This window comes from Anser brachyrhynchus (genome assembly GCF_964034855.1).
Source record: "Anser brachyrhynchus genome assembly, chromosome: 7".
Taxonomy (NCBI): domain Eukaryota; kingdom Metazoa; phylum Chordata; class Aves; order Anseriformes; family Anatidae; genus Anser; species Anser brachyrhynchus.
In genome coordinates, this window is record NC_137701.1 from 22,551,323 (window position 1) to 22,571,129 (window position 19,807).

General features: G+C 35.3%; 1 protein-coding gene and 1 long non-coding RNA gene across 26 annotated transcripts in view; one reads left to right on the forward strand and one right to left on the reverse strand.

Annotated features, from left to right (window-relative positions):
• Positions 1-2,335: 2,335 nt before the first annotated feature.
• The window catches only part of CSRNP3 (cysteine and serine rich nuclear protein 3), a 102,130-nt gene continuing 84,658 nt past the window's right edge, over positions 2,336-19,807 (reverse strand). For 14 of the 25 annotated variants that reach the window (XM_080601262.1, XM_080601279.1, XM_080601261.1 and 11 more), the window contains 4 exons: positions 18,960-19,219; positions 13,936-14,232; positions 11,421-12,449; positions 2,336-2,847 (listed from right to left, as the gene is read on the reverse strand). In XM_080601262.1, the coding sequence (XP_080457388.1) occupies positions 2,794-2,847; positions 11,421-12,449; positions 13,936-14,232; positions 18,960-19,219 (1,640 nt within the window). In that variant the 3' untranslated portion in view covers positions 2,336-2,793. Of the gene's footprint in view, positions 12,450-13,935; positions 14,233-18,959; positions 19,220-19,807 lie in introns of all 25 variants that reach the window. The other 11 variants (XM_080601263.1, XM_080601276.1, XM_080601264.1 and 8 more) reach the window with 5 other exon arrangements.
• LOC308198586 lies at positions 10,972-19,581 on the forward strand. The gene is made up of 5 exons (XR_013954024.1): positions 10,972-11,111; positions 15,309-15,440; positions 17,605-17,718; positions 18,605-18,764; positions 19,483-19,581. It is a non-coding gene; the product is annotated as an uncharacterized lncRNA (long non-coding RNA).

The window sequence follows — 19,807 nt, forward strand, 5'->3', positions numbered from 1 at the left end:
AAGATTTAGGTGTAGTGGGTCACCTAATTATTATATTTAGTGTTCAGTTTGAGCTGCGGAAGAGGAAGGTTTATTCTGAAATTTATGTTTAAGATTTTTTTTTTTTTCATTTTTTGAGATTTCTTTTCTGGCCTATTATAGGTCAGTAGTCCAAAATTTGTAAAACATTTTAATGTAGAGTTTTTTTAACCATTGCTACTATTGCAAACATTCTAATCTTTTCTATATGTTTCCTCTCTGTTCCTTAAGCTATGAGCAGCATTTTTGCAGCACTTAGTACAACATTAATTCAGTCTGTTACCTGGACTCTCAACTACCTGTCAGAGGTAAGCTAAATCCCATTTTAGTATTGGAAACCAAGAAATATATGTTGCATAATCCAAAACACTCTTTAAATGGAGAACTAATTAATTTGTATTGAATGTAGTACAGGGTGCTGTATCACTGTACCTTAAACAGCTTAACATGAGATAAATTTTCCCCTGTGCTTCACTTCCCTTAGTATCAGGTCCTCCTTGTTCTAGAAGTCCTATTTATTTACCAGGAAACTTGAAACAAACAATCATCTTCCTGAGATACCTACTGAAAACAAGTAGTTTTGTACCTTCAGCAAATCTCTTCGTTAGTCCTGCAAATTTCATGATCATGGTATACATTGAAGCATCTAAACTATAAGCCTTTACTCTCCTCTAAGCTAATAAATTAAATTGATTTTTTTTTTAATGCTTGATTACTTTTCTAAGAACCAACTAAAATGTCCTTGTGTGCCTCATGTTATAGCTGGCATTTCTGAAAAACACGATGATGGTGTTCATACAAATGGCACGTTGAAAATCAGTTTGTCGTGGGGGTTCTCTGGCTCATTTACTGCCTTTACTGCCTTTGCTTATTTTAAATACTTTCAGCAATCACACTACGTTCTGCTGCTCTCTGAGGAGGGAAAATGAAATACTATTACATATGCAGCATGCAAAGCTCATACATCAATGAGCTGTCTATGTGGGCTACTTACATTTACCAAAAAAACTAGCATTAATATCTATCTCACTGTGCTCTCTTATACATTCAGGAGAATAACTACAAGTTTTGAAGAAGGCTTGATTCTGGGCTGGGACAGCTCAGCTTTATGCCTGGTCTTAAGTGTTCCAAGTCTGCAGGGCTCGTGGCTCAAGGCAGTCCCAGTTCCCCCTGCTCCCATGAGCAAGAGGCCCTGCTGACCCTTTGAGGACCTACCTGGACATGGTGCCATTAAATGCACTGGGACTTTGCTAGCTCACCGTACCTGATGAATTTGTTTCATCACCCTTGGGAGTAACTGCTGATCTACATAAGTGTGAGTACTATTAATAGAACAGCTTACAGCTGAATCTTAGTGTTAAGCCTTCCTATTTCTGAACTGGCATCCTGATGTCTTAAATTAGAACACTAGCTTTGGAAGTTGTTTTCCAATGTTTTTTATGTCAGTACATTGTAGCAAGCCCTGAAGCACTGTTAACTGTAGTTCATTGCAATGCAAAAAGCAGTTTGATAAGAAAGGTTCATTTATTCTCTTCTGTGTAACTCCTAACAAATTAAAAACAAATGCTACATTAAATCCTGTGAGAACTTTTTTTAGAACACAGAGAAGAACTTAATATCTTTAGCAGTTGTTGTAAATACAATTCAGCTGTACATAATTTGTCACCGCACTTGCAGACAACTTACCTTTTACAAATGTAAAGGTCAATTTTTATAAGTATCAGAATAAAAAGATGGCACAGAACTGTATTTGTTAATTCTTTTCTTAGTGAAGCAATGTTGATCAGCAATTCTCAGAATAATTAAGCAGTTGTCCTGAAATTTAAGTGCAGCTTCTCTGCCATTGTAGCCATTAAAATGATTTGTTCCATAAAATTACTCCAAATTGGCCACCAGAGAGAGCTGTTGCAATTTTTTTCCCCAACAGCTGTTGAAAACCGTTCTTTCATTAACTTTTAACCAATAGGATTATCTGCAGAGTAATCATGTAGTTTATTCTACTTGCCAAAGAGAAGTGTGGGCTGTAGAGTCATTAAAGGGCAAACAGATATACCAAATGAGGCATTTCAGTTGATTTCTTAAACGTTTATATGCTGATTAGGTTTAAAAAACAAAACAAAAAACTGCAAGAGTTTCTTCTTACACTATCAGACGATGAGGAATGGGCAAAATGCTTGATATTTCACAGAGCTGCTTTATAGGCTCTGCAGTCTTGGAGAGGATGTGCAGTACTAATTCTGACTCTGCTAGGGAAGAAAGGAATGTCTACTGACTGCATAGTAGAAATAAGATGCACAATGCACTGGCAGCCATGATGTAACGTAGAAACCTGTTTTACTTCATTGCAAACAAATGGACAATATATATTGTACAATATATAATAAAAATACAGCCGATACAAGTGCCACTAATTAACAAAAAAACCTAATGTTAAGACTTAAAAATGCTCATTTTTGTAATATATACACTGCAGTAGTAAGCCACAATAAATACATCAAATTCCATATCATTCATAATAAATACTGAAAATATAAATACAGAAGAATACAGTTAATTTGAATAAATTATTACAACATAAGGTCTAGATTAAGCTCTGTTGAATATTATTGTAGCTTATATTACCCTTTGGCATCTTTGATGTTACAACTTATTTAAGAAAGAGAAGAAACTAAGGAAATGTGTAGTTCGTGAAGTTTAAAATTATTTCCATGTACAGATTTAGGATGGAATTTCTTTCCCTTCGCTTCTTCAAACAGTTTAAAAGCAGTAGTCCAATTAAATATGTTGCTTTACTGTTGAGATCTCCATAACTTTAGTATGCAAGATCATCTGTAATGGAAAATGTTAATTACTTAACAGTTCTATTTCTCAAAAAATAGTAAAGTTAGATGTAATGTACAAATTTTAAACAAATCGCTGCAATTACACCACAATTTTACTAGTCTGATTTGAATGGATTACATGTCTGAAAGACCATCAACTTTTGAATCCATGCTGTGGCCTATTATTTACCACTTGCCAACAAAAATTTTCAAAGCAATTTTATGTTTTTATGGGGAAATATATATACAGAGAGAGAGATGAACCTTCGAAAAAGAAAGGTTTGGAATAGACAGTGTAAATTTGACAGTTCGTATTTGTTAAAACAATGAAGACATTAAAAGTAATAATGTAATAAATGCTTTGTTTTTTACAAAATTGCTAACTATTAGTTGTAGATAGAATCAAATCAAAATAACAAAACTGCTATGTTTTATGTTGACAGGTATTAACCAGGTATATAACATAAAATTAATACAGTCACTAATCTGTATTAATCATTTTATTTGCAAAAGGTTATTACACCAGAATGCAATTTAACTTAAAAGATTGACTTTACTAAGACACTATTACAGGCTGAGGCTCTTAGGAACAAATTTGTAACCTACAGATTTTGACTATTTTTGCACTGTTAAATGTCTAGCGCTTATTTTACATCAAACACTTTAAAACATGTTTCACAAACTACACTTCAGACATATTTCCATAGAAGTGCCTACATCAGTCAATTAAAAGAAGGACCCAGTTGTTAAGCATTGTTTATGTGGGCACTGTTATGTGAAAACTAACATGGTGGTATTTGTATGTAATGGTTTTTAGAAAAATAGCATGCTTACTTGTGTTTTGTTGTTTTTTGTTAGAAGAACTAGCTGCCAGTGCACATAACGTTCAAATCTATTCAAGAAGCTAAAAAACTATGTTCAATCCGCATCTCAGAAAAACACAAATGGATGGCTGTTTTTACAATAATCCCCCACTGCCCCAGCAAGGATGACCTTCACCCATAATCCAGACTTCAAATTTCATTCTTGAGCAGTTCTTAAAAAAAATAAAATAAAATAAAATTCTGGTGGAGAAACTTAGACAAATTAGCTACCCTAATGTACGAAGCCCCATTCGAAAATTCCAAGCTAAAATGTTAATAAAAAGGACACATGCTTCATTTTTTTGCTCTTAGTGTCTGTTGTTATTTAAGGAACATATATTAGAACATGTGTCTCGGAGCTGATCTACTTAAAATGATACTGAACTTGACTTTACAGTTGACATAGGCAAAGAAAAGACATGGTAGTGTAGCTTCTAGGGGTTTATTTTCCTTTGTTGTTTTTACCCCATGCTTTTGGATAAGTCTTTTATTTAATGTTTGCCTGCCTGTATACAATTTCTATGGCAAAACAACATTTCCTATTTGCACCGAGTTCATATTTGCTTTAAAATATTAACAAAATTCATATTATGATTTGATATGGCTAAACTTGTAGTGAACAGGCATATACTTTTCCATCCCTGTTCTGGGGATATGTTCTTTTCCTTTTTTTTTTTTTTCATTCTTTTCTTCTCTCCTATATAGTATTTGGTGTTTTTTTTTCCCTTTTTAGAAAAAAAGTCCTTATTAATCCACTTCCTGCCTGCTTCCTTCTTTTCCTCTAAACTGACCTTTCTGTCCTCCCATCACTCACCCCAGGGTGTATATGTCCATGTCTCGAGACAAAAGGATTATGTTGATCCTCATGTTAGAACAGTGGTGTTCATTTGTACATTCCACCATTTTTCCTGCCCATCAAGAAAAGCTAATCCAGTCTTGATGGCTTACTGGCAAGTGCACAGTTAGAGACAAACACCTGTGAGGCAAACTTCTTTGACTTAGTTCTATTTGACATTAGTTTTCTTCAGGTGTTTTATTAAAGTGTCACTGCTAAGATTCAATTGAAAATAATTGAATACATAAATGAAGTTTGCCTTTATTTTTTGTCCTAACCCTGGTATCGTCTCAATTGAAAAGTAACAATGTAGAGTATCATGAACATTGTTCTCCAGTCAGTGGGACCATATGCATACTGAGTATCCTTCTTACCATAGACTATACTGAAGTAGAGCAATACACATTTTTAATTTTTCTTTTTCATATGTAATTCACTTCCATTTTTAAAAAGGGAGTTTTTCATTTATTATTTATATTAGGAAAAAATCGCAACCCTAGTTTGAAGGAAACTTTACTTTCTTACACAATGTTTTTCTGCTTTCCCCAATCATAGGTTTTCATCCTGTACTGGGGCTCTGCTGTATCAAGCATTACACTCTTCCTCTGGATCTGCAGGCTTCAAGAGGATCCCCTAACACATGTTGGCAGCTCATGGGGGTAAGTTTCCTTTCTGTATGTGTGTATGGAAAGGGAGTGTCTGTAGGAACCCCGCTGGGATCACTCCCTGATAACTGTCTATTCAGAGCCAATGAGGTGGAGGGGACATTTTTCACCACAGTTCCAATTTGTCTGCTTGCTAACGTAAGTGAAAAATATAATCTACTCTTCTTCCAGAGTAAAGGGTAGCTAGCACAGAGGACACCAGAGTTGCCCTCACATTCATTTGATTTTAATGAAAAACCTTACTGTACAACAAACCTTTCCCAGATACATAGATTAAGGGAGGAAGGAAAAAACAAAAAGACTAAGGCTGCAAAATATGGTGATGTTTTAAATGAATTGGATGTTCTTACAGTAATTAAAATTCTTGATATCAGCCAGTAGAGTGGCAGAAAGTTCTCAACAATATTTATAGGTTTCTTCCTCCTTAGGTAACAATGCTTTGGAACATTTTAGCAACCAAATTAAAAGCTGCCTGTGAGGGAGGAGGAGGAAGAGACAGTGAACAGGAAGCACTTAGGAAGAACTCATGCATGTGTTCACTCAGATATCTTTACACCTAAATAGCATGTAGTCATCACTTCATAAGGTTTGTACTTTGGATTGCACACCTCTTGGAGAAAATGGACAATTAATAATTTGCATATAGGCAGTGATTACTGAGAACAGCAAAATTAAGGTACAATTATTTTTTTAAAAGAAATATTGAAAAAGCAAATGTTGAAATTTCTCATGCCAAGGAACATGTTAATGAACACTGTGCATGTTTTGAAAATAACAGTAGCTTTCTACTAGTTAAAAAAATAGTAATCAGATTTAGGATTTTAGAAATAAATTCTATAGAATATATTCTCTGAGTTAATTCTAGTTTTTCTAAGTATTTTACATCAAATGTTCTGAAACCGTAATAAAGTAGATGATATAACTACTCTTGAGCCCCAGTAGGAAAGCATAACACCCCTAAAGATTAAGGATTTCCCATATCATCCTCTTCTGTGCCTGTCCTGACTGCTTTTGGAAACTAAACTAGCATAATGCACGAGTTTATATAACTCATGAGTTATACCACAGGAGTTTCTTGTTCTGCAAATGCCTTTAAAACAGCACTGTGGGTCCAACTGTCTCTTTTGCTTAAGCTTAGAGTGAGGACTCTGGCTTCACCACAGGAGCAGCCTCAGCAAGAAGTTTAAACTCAGAGGATTCAACTGGCAAAAGAAGATACACAGAGGAATAAGATTGCCTGTTGCTGCCAACTATGGTGTCATTAACAAATTAGAGTCTTGCTGCTTAAAGGTAGGGTACTCAATAGGTAAGTCAAGCTTTTATTCTGATTTTCTTTACGAAATCCATTGTTAAATTTTTGCTTATTAATTTGGTCCATGGAAAAAAGAGCTTGCTTTTGTTTGGTGTTTCACATTAGTGATACAATTTCTATTCACTTCTGAGCTGGACTGGGCTTTAGTAGGAAAGTGACTTAGTTTGCAGTACAGAAATTTAGTTACCAATCCAGAAAAAAAGAGGAAAAAATAGTATTCTGTCTGTTCTACAGAATATTTTTATCACAACATCTCCAAGTACCTTGCAAACCAGAGCACTTCCAAGTGATGGAGCAAGACAAAGGCAAAGCCAAAAGGTCTCCTCTGTCTTAGCCAAGTACTCTATCCAGTATATCACATTTCCATCAAAGTATCTTGAAAATCTGAAATATTCAAAAACATAACACATTCTGTTTTGCATACAAATGTATGTATTCAATCTTTAAAAGTGAGCTGTGTTTAGTGAAGACATCCTCTCAGTTGATTATGGGGCAGGGAATGCTACAGGATCAGTTTGATAGCACATTTACTGAAATACAACACCCAGATAAGATTGGAAACTGGATCTGTGAGTAACAACAGCATGAGTACTACATGCATTTTCTGTAGAACTTATACAAAAGGCAGGATGGCATTGTTAACTGATGCAGTTAACAGAGCAGTGAGTGGGATGAACCATAATTATAGCAATTGATGGTAATCAATAGCCTTAAAAGACATAAATGTCAACTCAAATGATTCACTAGCAGCAATTTATATAAATGCAAAATAGTAAAACTTAACACTTTTAAACCTTTCTTATCTAAATGGCAAGTACCTGGTTAAAAAAAAAAAAAGAGAAAAAATTGTAGAAACTTTTGCTGATTTTGCTTGTTTTTTCAAGAACGTTTCAATGGGTATGAATTGAGTTACAGCTCTTAGGAAAAAATGTGATTGCTGCAGTTTTGCCACTAAAGTTCCAGTTTTATGACTAACATCAGTTAAAGCTTTATATATAAACTTTAACAATGCATTTTTCCAAGACAGGCAAAGTTCACATTATGGGCAAAAAGGGATTCAGTTTTACGTGCTATTTCATTGATCTTCTGTTTGAAAATCCAATTTTATTGTAACAGAGGGAGGCGTGCTTTTTTTTAATGTATTTTTCTGAACTACCTAAGGTAATCATAAATTATCTGCCAGTTTATTATCTGGCTTCTTATGAGTGCTTATCAGTAGCCAAATACATTAGGAGAAAAACCTGATACAGCTATCAGTAAAGTAAACATTTCCACAAATGATATGCCATATCTATATAGAAGCAAACACTGCTGTTTATCACTTAATAACATAATACTTTTATCACATAGAAATAAGCTTGCCCAAAATGATAGGACCTTGTTATCAACATTAATGTTAACTAACTGGGAAATGGGACGCAGCATATGTAATTATGTACTAGCCCAGAATATAAGACTAGAAAATTCTCCAGCCCACGATTTAAATTTGTTTTTCCCTACGTGAAGAGTACTTTGGTCTTCTAAACAATACATGAAAATCAAGAGATAGGAACCTTAACTGTCACCGGATTTCTACAGCCTACACTAGATTTCACAGTTAAATTAGCTTACCTGTTTTGGGCAGGGCTGTGACTTTTTTTTTTTTTCACTCTAGTCAACTTACAAATGATCAAAAAGGGTTTAGCATAATATTTTGCTAGTTTGTAGTTTGGGGAACAGGTTGAACTATACTGGAAAAAAATATTTGTTTTTGTTTGTTGTTGGTTAGTTGTTTTTTGTTGTTGTTTGGTTGTTGTTGTTGTTTGTTTTTTTTTTTCTCCCCCATAGTACGAGTTCATCTCTTTTAGAAGGCTTGTTGATATTCTTAGTATAGCTACCAGGGTATCTCCATGAATTACCAACAGACTTGACTTCTTAACTTGTTGCAAGAACTAAACAAGATTTCTTTAGTTTGTACCCTGAGACTGAATCTTGATCACAAAACAGTAGATCAAAAGAAGGGTTATGCGTTCTACGTTATCACCAGGTAGTTAAGAATATTTTTTCAAAATAAATCTTTATCCTGCACATTTTATTTTGCAACTCCCAGGAATTAGGTACTTTTAAGCAAGGGAAAATAATGTAACAAATGTTCCTTCATAGTTGCTCTGCTTTTATCCTATCTATTATAAGCTACTTGTTATCCTATGCTGCAAGCTTTAGAGAATTTAGCTGTATTCACCCAGTGCCCCTAGAAACATATACATCTAAGTATACTCAGAAATGTACACAGATGTTAATATTAAGGAGGCCTGGGGACTGAAGATTTTGCCAAGAGATAATACTGAACTAGCATCTCAGTATCTTAAAGCTAGCTGAGATGTATTTTATAAAGTTAATCACTTACTGTGCTTGCTAATATTATTAAAGGTATTTATCATTTGAAAGCATAGGGGCCAAGAAAATAATTTCTTATTGCTCAGTAAGGGGGTGAATAATGAAACAAAAATATTTCATTTAACTTTCCCCTGAGAGTAATACCCTGGTAAAGTGTGCATGATTCTCCAGTAGCCAACACACTCTGAAGGTAAAAAGCTGTTATTGAGTCACAGCTATTCTCCCAGCTCAAGAAGGGATTTGTGCTTTTGCTGCTGGTGTTGAGTGAGATTGCCAGATTTAAGCCTGCTGTTAATGCAAGATACCTACATACAACAAGACTTGTTATGTTTGCTTGCAGAATAACTTAACCAGAACCATTCTTATTCTTGCATGCAAAACTTTTTATAAGCTAAAGTGTTTTCCTTTAAAAATAAAGATGGGTATGTGCTATATGGAAGTGGCAAACACATGCATTTTACCTGGCTACTCAGCCTGTACAGAAAGGGATTAGGGTGTTCTGCGACTGGGAGGAGCAGGGCCTGCTGAGCCAGTTAATTAACATCACTGCACTTTCCCAGGAGATGGAGTCTGTTGTTAATGTGGAATTCAGTCCCTAGAGAACTAGGGACATGGAACAATAGAGGGTGTCTTGTGGAAACAAATAAAAAAACTTTCCAGCTACTACATGGAGTAAAAATATTTTGCTAATTTAGTGTAAAAATAAAAATCAGAAATCACTGATCTCAATAAATGAGATACTCAGATCTTATTAAAAACATTGCTAAGCTTATTTTTTAAAAAGCATATTTTAAATCTGGCAATTTTTCTACTGGAGTACTATACATGATGTTGTAAAGATCTTCTAACCAAAACAGTCAACGTTACAGAGCTAAAATATACGCTGTGTTTACATGCATACTGCTATCTAGATTTGACACTGGTAAAAACTAAGATGCCAATCCTTATTTTGGCTAACATGACAGATCTACATTGCAACCTACCTGGTGTATAATGAAATTTCAGTATTAGAAGAAATTACTAAAATAGCTTCTGAAATCAAAATAAGGCAGTAGAGAATTATCAGTGTATAGAAAAAATAGGCTTTTATAACATCCATTTCTTGAAGAAAGCAATGTTAATAAACTAAAGACTGTAAAATACAGTAGGTATTTTAATTTCCATGTAATTTTAAAACAAATGGAGTAGAAGTTAATGGATATCCTTATGATGAGCATGTTATTCTGCTTGGAAACTTCAGCAGATAAAAAATCTCTGAAGCTATGTTGAAATAGCCTCATTGAATGTATTGGTTCCTAATTAGACTGAGTGACTCTGGAAATCTGGGATACAATCAGAAGTCCACAAAAACCTTCTCATTTCATAAAAAACTGCTTAACAGGAAAATCTAGACACTTCCACATTACTTTCCATGCTTCATTTAAACTGTGATCAGCAAGACTCTGCTTTTTTAAAATTACTTACTAGCATATTCATAAATTGACTTGGGAAAACATTTTCTACAATGATTTTGGAGATCTTACGTATACCTCAGAGTCTGGAGCTATGGCATTTCTCCAAAATAGTTCACAGTTCCCACAGTTAATATAGTACTGCAAAATGGCACTAAAGTGCATAAGTATCAGAATGTTTGTTGGGTTAAAAGGTGCTGTGCAAGCTTAAGCTACTGCTTTGCCATTATATACAAGATCATTCTTTGGGGAGGGGGAGTGCTAGTTCTGGAAATGCCACTGATTTTAATTTTGATGGAGGATTGTCTACCATTCACCTTCCTAAAAGATACAAATGCCCCCTTTCTGACTCCTCTGTTGGTCAAGAACAGTAAAAAGAGAAAATAGTACTCTAAAAATGCATTTCAAGATAATTTATCAGAAATAGTATTTTTAAAAAAGGAAGAATACATGGTACTCCAGATGAAAATTGGACATGCTCTTTGTTACTAGTTATGGATCTTCTGTTCAAATGAACATGCTGTTCATTTTTATCAAAACATGAGTACTAAACTACCATAAATAAAATACATAGAATACAGAACAATTAAAACCTTTTTGTACAGTAATTACTTACATTAAACTTACCATCTTTTCAGATATGTTGAAAATTAGGACTCTAAACATGATTATTTCAAAGTATCATTTTTAACAATCTTGCACAGGCCCGACAATCAGAAACATGAAGCTTTGATTCAGATAGCTTGGCAGGTTTCACATACTTTGACAGGTAGGCTACTGTGAAATATGTTGGGTGTGGTTTTTTTTTTTACTTACGTGTTCTATTTTTATCAAAAGACAGTTTGATGTGTTTGTTTCTTTGTTGGTTTTTTTTTTTTTTTTTAATCTTTACATTACAAACTGACTTTGTGCAATGCCACTGCCAATGTAGCTTGAGAAAACAAAATCTGTCTGGAACACTGACGACAGTCCAAGTGTTTTCTACCTCTTAAAAAAAGTAAGATTCTAGGAAATCCAATTTGAGTGCATTTCAATACAGGAAGTCAGTCCTAGAAGAATTTTAATATTAAACAGGTACCGTTTCTACCACTGGTGATTTGATGCACTCTTCGTGCAGTCTGCTCCTTTCTGGGAGGTTTAGTGAATTCTCAGCAGGGTGCTCTTGTACATGACTCTCGCCATTCAAAGCTGAAACAAATCCATCTTGAGAAGGACCTTTCAAGTATGAGTGAAATTCCACTTGAGAGTGACTTGGCCTATGCTCAGTGTATAAACTGTTACATGGAGCACTGCTATCACCTTCAGAAGATGAGCAGCAAACAATCACTGAGGGGTTTGCAGAAGGGTAATGAGGGCTGCTAAAAGTTTCCTCTGATTGCCGTGTGTAGTCAACAAACTGTTCTGAAGTCATGTTGTAAGGCACCAGAGAAAGACTACCATTCTTTACAGCATCCCTTTCTGAGTAAGTCTCACCAATCTGGTTAGCAGTGCCAGCAACGTGGTTCTCTATTTGGTAATACAGATTTGAAGAGTTAGTATAGTATGAGGCGTTTTTAGAGTGGTTTTCATGCACAGCAGTTCCATCAGAGTAGCAAAGGACAGAAGGAAGAGGCACCATATCAGCATGGGAGCCCATGCTTTCTACAAAATCATCTGCTTTTTCTTCCTCATCATCTTCCTCATCTTCCTCTTCCTCTTCATCATCATCTGATTCACTAGGGGCTAAACTCTGAGTGCTAGAATCTGTAACTCCACTACAAAAGCTACTCCCATCTTCCTCTTCCTCCTCTTCCCCAGGGCAGTCCAAGTCCTCGGCTGACTGAGAATGCATAACTGCAGCCTGAGGTTCAGTTTCAATCTCAAAATTTTCTGCAATTGAATATTCAACCGGATGGGGTCCTGGACTCATAGAACTAGTGTGTGCACTTATCTCACTGTGGCAGCCATTTAGTGCTGGAACTTGCTGCTCTCTATTTTTCTCCAATTCGAGTTTCATTATTGTGTGCAAAAAGTGAGTCCGTACACGGATAGGATTAAATTCAATTCTACCTGCTGTATTGCTACACCCTTCTTTAGTGCAACCGCATGGAAAAGACATACGATCCACCTTTTAAAAAAAAGAATACAGATTAACAATACTTAGCATAAACCTGGTGATACGACATAACCTAGACAGCCTAAAGAAACACAGCAGTGAAGTGGGATTCAAGTGGGAGTCACCTGACAACTACTTGTAAGAATAATCATAACTAAAAGTAATTCAGAGGGTTAACCCTGGAATTTAGAAATACTGCTGAAAACGTAAGGGACTGATGTTTACCAATGTTGCATAGTAGGAAAAAAACGTTTCCAATTTGTGGGTAGAGTTTTACATAGTGGAACAAAAAATTGGTTATTTTTCTATTTATGGAGCTGCTACAGCGTTACATAATGTCGTGCTCAAATCCAGGCAAAAGTATTACCCAGAAAAGTCTTAAAATTCTGATAAAAATCATGGAAACTACAGATCTATTGAAATAAAATGCATTATCTATAAAAAATGTTATAAAGTTGCCAATAGGGGGCACCTGGCCACAGAAAGCAGGAATAGAAACTCTATTATATTTAAAAAAATATTCACTCAATTGTAGATGCAATATTTTACACGCAACAGACTGTAGGCAGAACTTATACGTCCAATAATATCCATCTTAAGTATGTAAAAATGTGACTGAATCCACAGATCAGGTAGTTGAATTAGATAGCTTAAGGTCTATGATTTTCATCTACTCTACAGTATATCAAATGTGATGCAGAGGAAAGCCATGTAAAGCAAACTAGTACATCTTCTCCATATGTGAAGATGAAAACAGAAGTAGCAAAGAGAATATATTATTTAGAATAGCAGTGAAAATTTAGCTTGGATTTAAGAAATAATGAAAAAATGCATTTAGGAAGAAATCAGCTTGGCTGCATACTAACTCAGGAAAATTAGCAGACATCTTTTAGGAAGCATTTTGAGACATTTACAGTTGTACATAGAACATCGTGTAAATGTACAATATGCAATACCATTTCAGTCTGCGGAGAGAATAACTACCTGCTAGGTTAGCAGATATACGTTTCATTGCCTACATGCAGTTTTTCATGCATGCATGTTAAATAAAGAACAGTACCACAGTGTCATATATTGCTTCTTATTGAGTTTGGACTATAATTCACATTTGGACAGCATGTGAATTGTCTCTCAAACAAAAGCTACATACCCTTGTGAAATCTGCAGGCTACTGATCTTTCTGTTGTTTCCATTTGCATGTTTAGATAAAGGGCAAAGGGAACATGAGGAGCAGAATATTTGTGTATGAACAAAAAATATTGAACAATGTATGTGCCTAAAGGATCATAAAATAAATGTGTTTAAGGAGATAATTTGTATTGCACACTATGAACTCTTAAATCTGAGACTTAAACTAGTTTGAGATCCACAAGTGTTATTGTTTAACAACTCACTTAATAAGCTCCCAGTACTTACCACATTAACAAGAACAAAAAGTACAAGCACTTCTCCCCCCTCCCCTTGCTATTTAAATATTGACAATAATATAGACATTTACCTGACATTTTATGCCTGCAAGACTGCAAGTGCAAGTTTCTGGATCACAAAACACACGGCAGTCACAGCCACAATCCTCTCTGGACAGCCGGATGGCTCGCAGCTCATGTTTTTCTTCCACATCAATCTTCTTCACTCCAGAAGCTCGTAGCAGTGCCCTTCGCTTTTTTGTCGGCAGGGGTTGTAGAAAGAAGTACTCATCTACTTCAGTGTTGTCTAGATCAATATCATCATCAGAAATGTCATCCAGTGTCAGGGTATTCGCCTCTTCAGATTCCACTGTACCATTCTTTGTCATCTGTTACAAAGAACAAATAACAAAGTGCTTAAGCTATCCTTGCATATAGTTGTTATATATGTAAATAAATGTAATGAACTATGAATGTGGAAAGACATCTGTTAAAAAAAAAACAACAAAGCCTATTGCATTTCACCCTTTGTTCTGATCTCCACGAATGCCAGTAAAAGTTCCATAATACAATTACAGATGGGGTGAAAAGGCAGTTCACACTGTAATTCACAAGTTAATTCACATTTTTAGTTCACGTTTGCCCTAAAGCTAGTTTTTTTCTAAACTTCCAATTTCATATCTGCTTTTATATCCTTTATTATATATTGTAGTTTGCCACATCTCATGCCTTTCTAAAATTCTAGTCTTTTCCATATCTCTTCATAGGATAATTCTTGAAGCCCTTAATTTGTTTTAGTTCCTGTCTCTGGGCTCTTTGAAATTCTTCAATAGCCATTTTGAGATAGCAGTTATACTACTAATGCTATTTCAGGTTAGGACGTGTCACATCTCCAAAACAATGCATTTCATGTACTCTATCCTGTTCCTCATGGAGCATGACAAGTTGTTTGCTGTTTGTACAGCTGAGGTCAAACAGTAGTCTTTCCACTGAACTGTTTGAGCACATACCTGTATTTTGCTTGAGCTGATAATTAATTTTAAACCCAGAAGTCACTTAATTTTGCCCTTTTCTACCTACATTACTTCACACTTACTTTATATTACTATGGCCAGGAAAAGAGGGGTAACAGCACCCTAATCAATTCTATGTGGCCCTGGGGCAATGAAGAGTTTATTTACATAAGGTACTTCAATATATTAGTTCAATGAGGTAGAAAAGACAACATTGGAAGTTTTCCTTTTTCTGTGTACTTTACAGTGAAAAACAGGTATATCCTCAGAGCATCTTGAATTAGCTGTCTAAAGCCAGTGGGTGGGAATAACCCTCATTACATGCAATTCAGGCTGAATGTTCAAATCTAGAATGGCAGCCTTGATGTTTTAATTTTTTTTCCTTTTCTTCTATTACCTAGGTACAACTAAGTACAATGTATTTATGTTGCTTTTTTTTTTTCATTTAATAGAAGAATGGCCTACCTAAGAATTCTGACTTCTCCGGTTTTAAATATACATGGATCAAACCAGTCCTTGAGCTGGTCAATTGTCTTATCATAATTTAAATTTGAAACTGGGGAAGAATTCTAATCCCTGCTTTGGTAATTATTTTTTTATTTTATTCAATAATTGTTTAATACAAATCAACTTTCTGGTGTCTTACCTATGAGGCAAATGCTGTAACTGCTCAGTTTACAAAAGGCACCTACAGAACCGTGCCAAGCCTGTCACATACTTCTCCCCCTCCTCCTGCAAATCTGAACTGTTTCGCTACATAGCAGTAGAGCATTTACAAGTGAAAGCCAGCCAGGCGCTGAATGCTTTAGGCATTCTGCAGACTGTAAAGTCAAATGTGTGGGCATCCAGTGAGATAAGACAGCAGTCTGTAATTTCAAAGCACCTTAGCTCCTTTTGACTCGTTTGCTGGATGCTATTCTTGTCTCCTCTGATTTTTTTTTCTCAATTTTGTCATGCAAAGAACAAATGAATTAATGAAATGGAAAGCTTTGACCATCTCTTAAACAAGTAATTGGGCAACTACAGAGTGAAAATTATCAAGAACCATCAAATATATTTTTCAATTCAAAACTTCAGGACAATGTTATGTTCTCTTGTCATAATATTGCTTATCTGAATTAAACTAGATATGTAGATGAGTAAAATTTCTCACATAAAGCTAAAGGTTAATGCCATAACAATGGGATAAGGCACCAGCCAATGAATACATGAGGTTTCTGGGTGAAAATCACCTCAACTCTGTAAAACGTGAAAAAATTAGGTTAGATGCTTTTGCTTGCTCTAGCTGGAAGCTATTTCTTATGGTAGGAAGCCAAGACAAAGGAAGTCAACACAGAAAATGTATTTTTAGTTTCTCCTGCAGTTCACCATAGAAAAAGTGAACTATCTATTCATTATAATTTTGTCTGTTACCACTACTGTCTTCCATTTTTACTGTCCAGCTACATGAACTGAGTAAGTTAAAGGCTTCTGCATGTTCCTAGACAGGACTACAAAATTGAAATCTGAATATTCTGCCCTAAGATTAAAACTAATTTACCAATTACTGACAGTACCATGATCAACTTGAATAAATTCAGTTAATTCTCGTATGTCTAAAGCAGTTACTTACAGTGTACTACAAGTTTCTTTTCTTAGAAATCATTAAGCATATATGCTTCCACATGCACCACCATAATCACATTTAGGTTTCATAAATTTACCTAGCTTATAGAAAATGGTGAAATGGCATAGATTTTTCATAGAAGCTACTCAACATTTCACCATTTCTTGACAATACGTTTCAGGCACATTCCCTAACACCTGATAGAGAGAAAAAGATAGAAAAAGGGCTAGAACACTTTCTACACAACTTAAAAAAAATAAAAATAAAAAATTAAAAGGTTCTAGAGTAATTCTGTTCAGAGGCAAACCCACATCATTTTACATTTGCATTTGTCTTGTTTTCAGAATAAGAACAATCTGCACCGATTTGTCTGTTGGTCCACAGACCCAGGAGCCTTAACAGCATGAGTCTCATGCTAACAATTCCAAAATATCTTAATCTGAAGAGACATTATGAGTTAGCAATAAGGACTAGTGCAGCTAATCTGTTGTGTTTACTCCTAATGTTTCTTCAAATGACAACGTATTTAAGTAAAGCCTACCTTGTACCTTTCATCTTGACAAGATGGCTTTTATGCACAGACTGCCATTAGAATTTTCACACTCTGCTGCTAACAGTGTTTATGCCACTGTCAGCAGTGTTTACACCAAAGTGTTAGTGCTAAATGGCTAAAATGACTTGAAGATGATTTTAAAGTCTTTATCTGCTTTTAATTAACAGAAATTTCTTATTTGGCTCTTTACTTTTAGCAAGTAAAAACATAAGCAGTACACCTAATATTATGAAGACTCAATTCCCATATATTCCTGTACTTCTTTTCTTTTCATCAAATTCTATAAGAGAGAATGCTTTCTACCTATGGGTTTCGTATTTCAATCCTATTGAAAAAAATTAAACAGGGAAACTGAAATTGAAAACAAACAGGCTAAAAAAAACACTGAAAACGTTACTGTTTGCTTATTTGTTTTCAAACAGAAAGCCTTTTTTGAAGAAACTTTGCTGTGCTTCAGTTTCTAATTTTCCTCATTTTTCTGTGCAGATGAACAATAATTTACATTCATATACTGATTAGTAGGTTTTCATTATATCACTGACATTATCACCTTAGAAATCTACAGCCTTTCCTTTTTGTGCTCATTTAGAAATCACGTGAATAGCAAAACAGCTCTTCCTGGAAGTCAGCCAAGGGATCTACACAGTTACAGCTCAATTCACACTTGATGCTCTGAAGATTCTGTGATGCGAGATGTTTAGAGGTATAATCTCTATTTATGATAAATCACTAACTCTATCCTTTTGTTTCCAGCTTGTCCAAATACCCATCTTTAATTTACCTTTGTCCTGAGTGGTTTTATATTTGTTTTCATTATGACAGTTCAAACGTTATGAACTATCTCAAAATGTTTCACAGTTCAAATAAGAAAAAATACTGAAAAAAGTAATTACAACAGTAAGGGTCGTACGTACTTATTCAGGTATTCAGACATAAAACTTATGAACAAAGTTCATTCTAGTGGAAAAGTACTGTGGGATTTCTTAAACGGGGAAGGTGCCAGTTTGCTTTATGCATATGTAGTAGTACCTTAAATAGAGATAATGGTATCAGAGAAGGAAAAGGAGAAGGAGAAGTTGTGGAGCACAGCAGTTTGGCTACAATTGTTGATATTGTTCACTTTTAATTACAGAATTCATCTGAAAACAAGCCCAAAACACAAGCTATCATATAGGAAGTTTTTTTTATTCACTAAACAACGTAACAAAAATGGAGCTTTTGCCACCAGTTTTAGAGAGGCAGAAGGGACGCTTCCAAGACTGCAATCCCCTTCTCTCTTCTCCTATTCGTTTTCCTATACAATTTGCTTCCTCTGCTCTGCTAAATTAAAAAAAAGATAGCTTTAAAACTATAGCTAAGATTTGTTCTGACTAGCTAAACAGATATAGCGGGTTAATTTGTCTGATGTTTCTTTAACACAGACAACTTCTGGTAAAGTATTAAAGATGCATGATTGTATAAATTGGTACATTAAAAAAAAAAAACACAACTTATTCTGTATTGCTGTTACCAAATTTGGTCAAGTTGTCCAAGAAAATAAGGTGTTTTGTTTTCAGTACTTAGGATGTTACCATTGCTTTCTCTAACAGGGCACTGTGCAAGGGCTCAGAGGACTTGTTCACTTCCTGGCACTTCCAGACTCTGCTGGATACCCTGTCTGAGGCTAAGTTCCACTGTCTATCTGCCTTTGTCATCTTCTCTGTGAGAAAACAGAGAGTACACAACCATATCCTCATAAAGCACTTTAAGGTACACATTAGTACTTTAGAACCACATCAGCACTTCATAATATCTAACAAAAAAGAAAAAATGCAATTGTTTCCATTGAAATCAGACTGGAAAGCAAGGAAGGGGTTTTGATTAAAGCATTCACATCATGCCCATATCACTGACACTGTTCATGGAAATACATAAGGGCAGGGATCAAAATCAAAGAATTTTTACCTTTAATTTTAGAGAATTGAGTTTTTCCTCCCTTAGATGCTCTCTTAGCATCTCCCGGTGAAGCCTCTCCTGTTCCATTGCAAACTCTCCAAGCGTGTACTGGCGCACACTGTTGTGGCGAGTGGACATTCCCAGTGTGCTTCCTCCTTGGCTAGGAACACTGGTGAAGCCTTGCCTTCTCGTGAAGTAATACACAGTAACACAGTTAAAATGGACATTTTTTGTTCTCTTCCTCTTCTCTCTTTTAAGGATTGACGAAGCTGGAACATATGCGAATTACAACATTAATGATAACCTGTAGTCATATAGCAAATTTATCACTTGAGTAGTTCCATTTACCTTAACATATGTACATGCTAAAGTTCAGAGAAGTGCAGTCTAAATGAAGGGATAAGATTAGAAAAAATGACCATATAGACAAACCCAGAAGCCATTACAAACCGTTAAAATGAACAATATAAATCCTTGTCCAGGACAGTTGTTTTCCCTCTGCATTTTTAAAATGTTTATCTGTTTTAATAAGGAAGGAAACAAATCCCAGCAAGAGGAGTTTCTTCTGTAGTGTCACCTCGAAGAGACTGATCAGCCTACTTGTACCTCTTCAAACCCCAGTGAACAAAATCACAGTATCACAGATTTCTAGGTTGGAAGAGACCTCAAGATCATCGAGTCCAACCTCCGACCTAACACTAAGTACTCCACTAAACCATATCGCTAAGCTCTACATCTAAACGTCTTTTAAAGACCTCCAGGGATGGTGACTCCACCACCTCCCTGGGCAGCCCGTTCCAATGCTTAATAACCCTTTCGGTAAAGAAGTACTTCCTAACATCCAACCTAAAACTCCC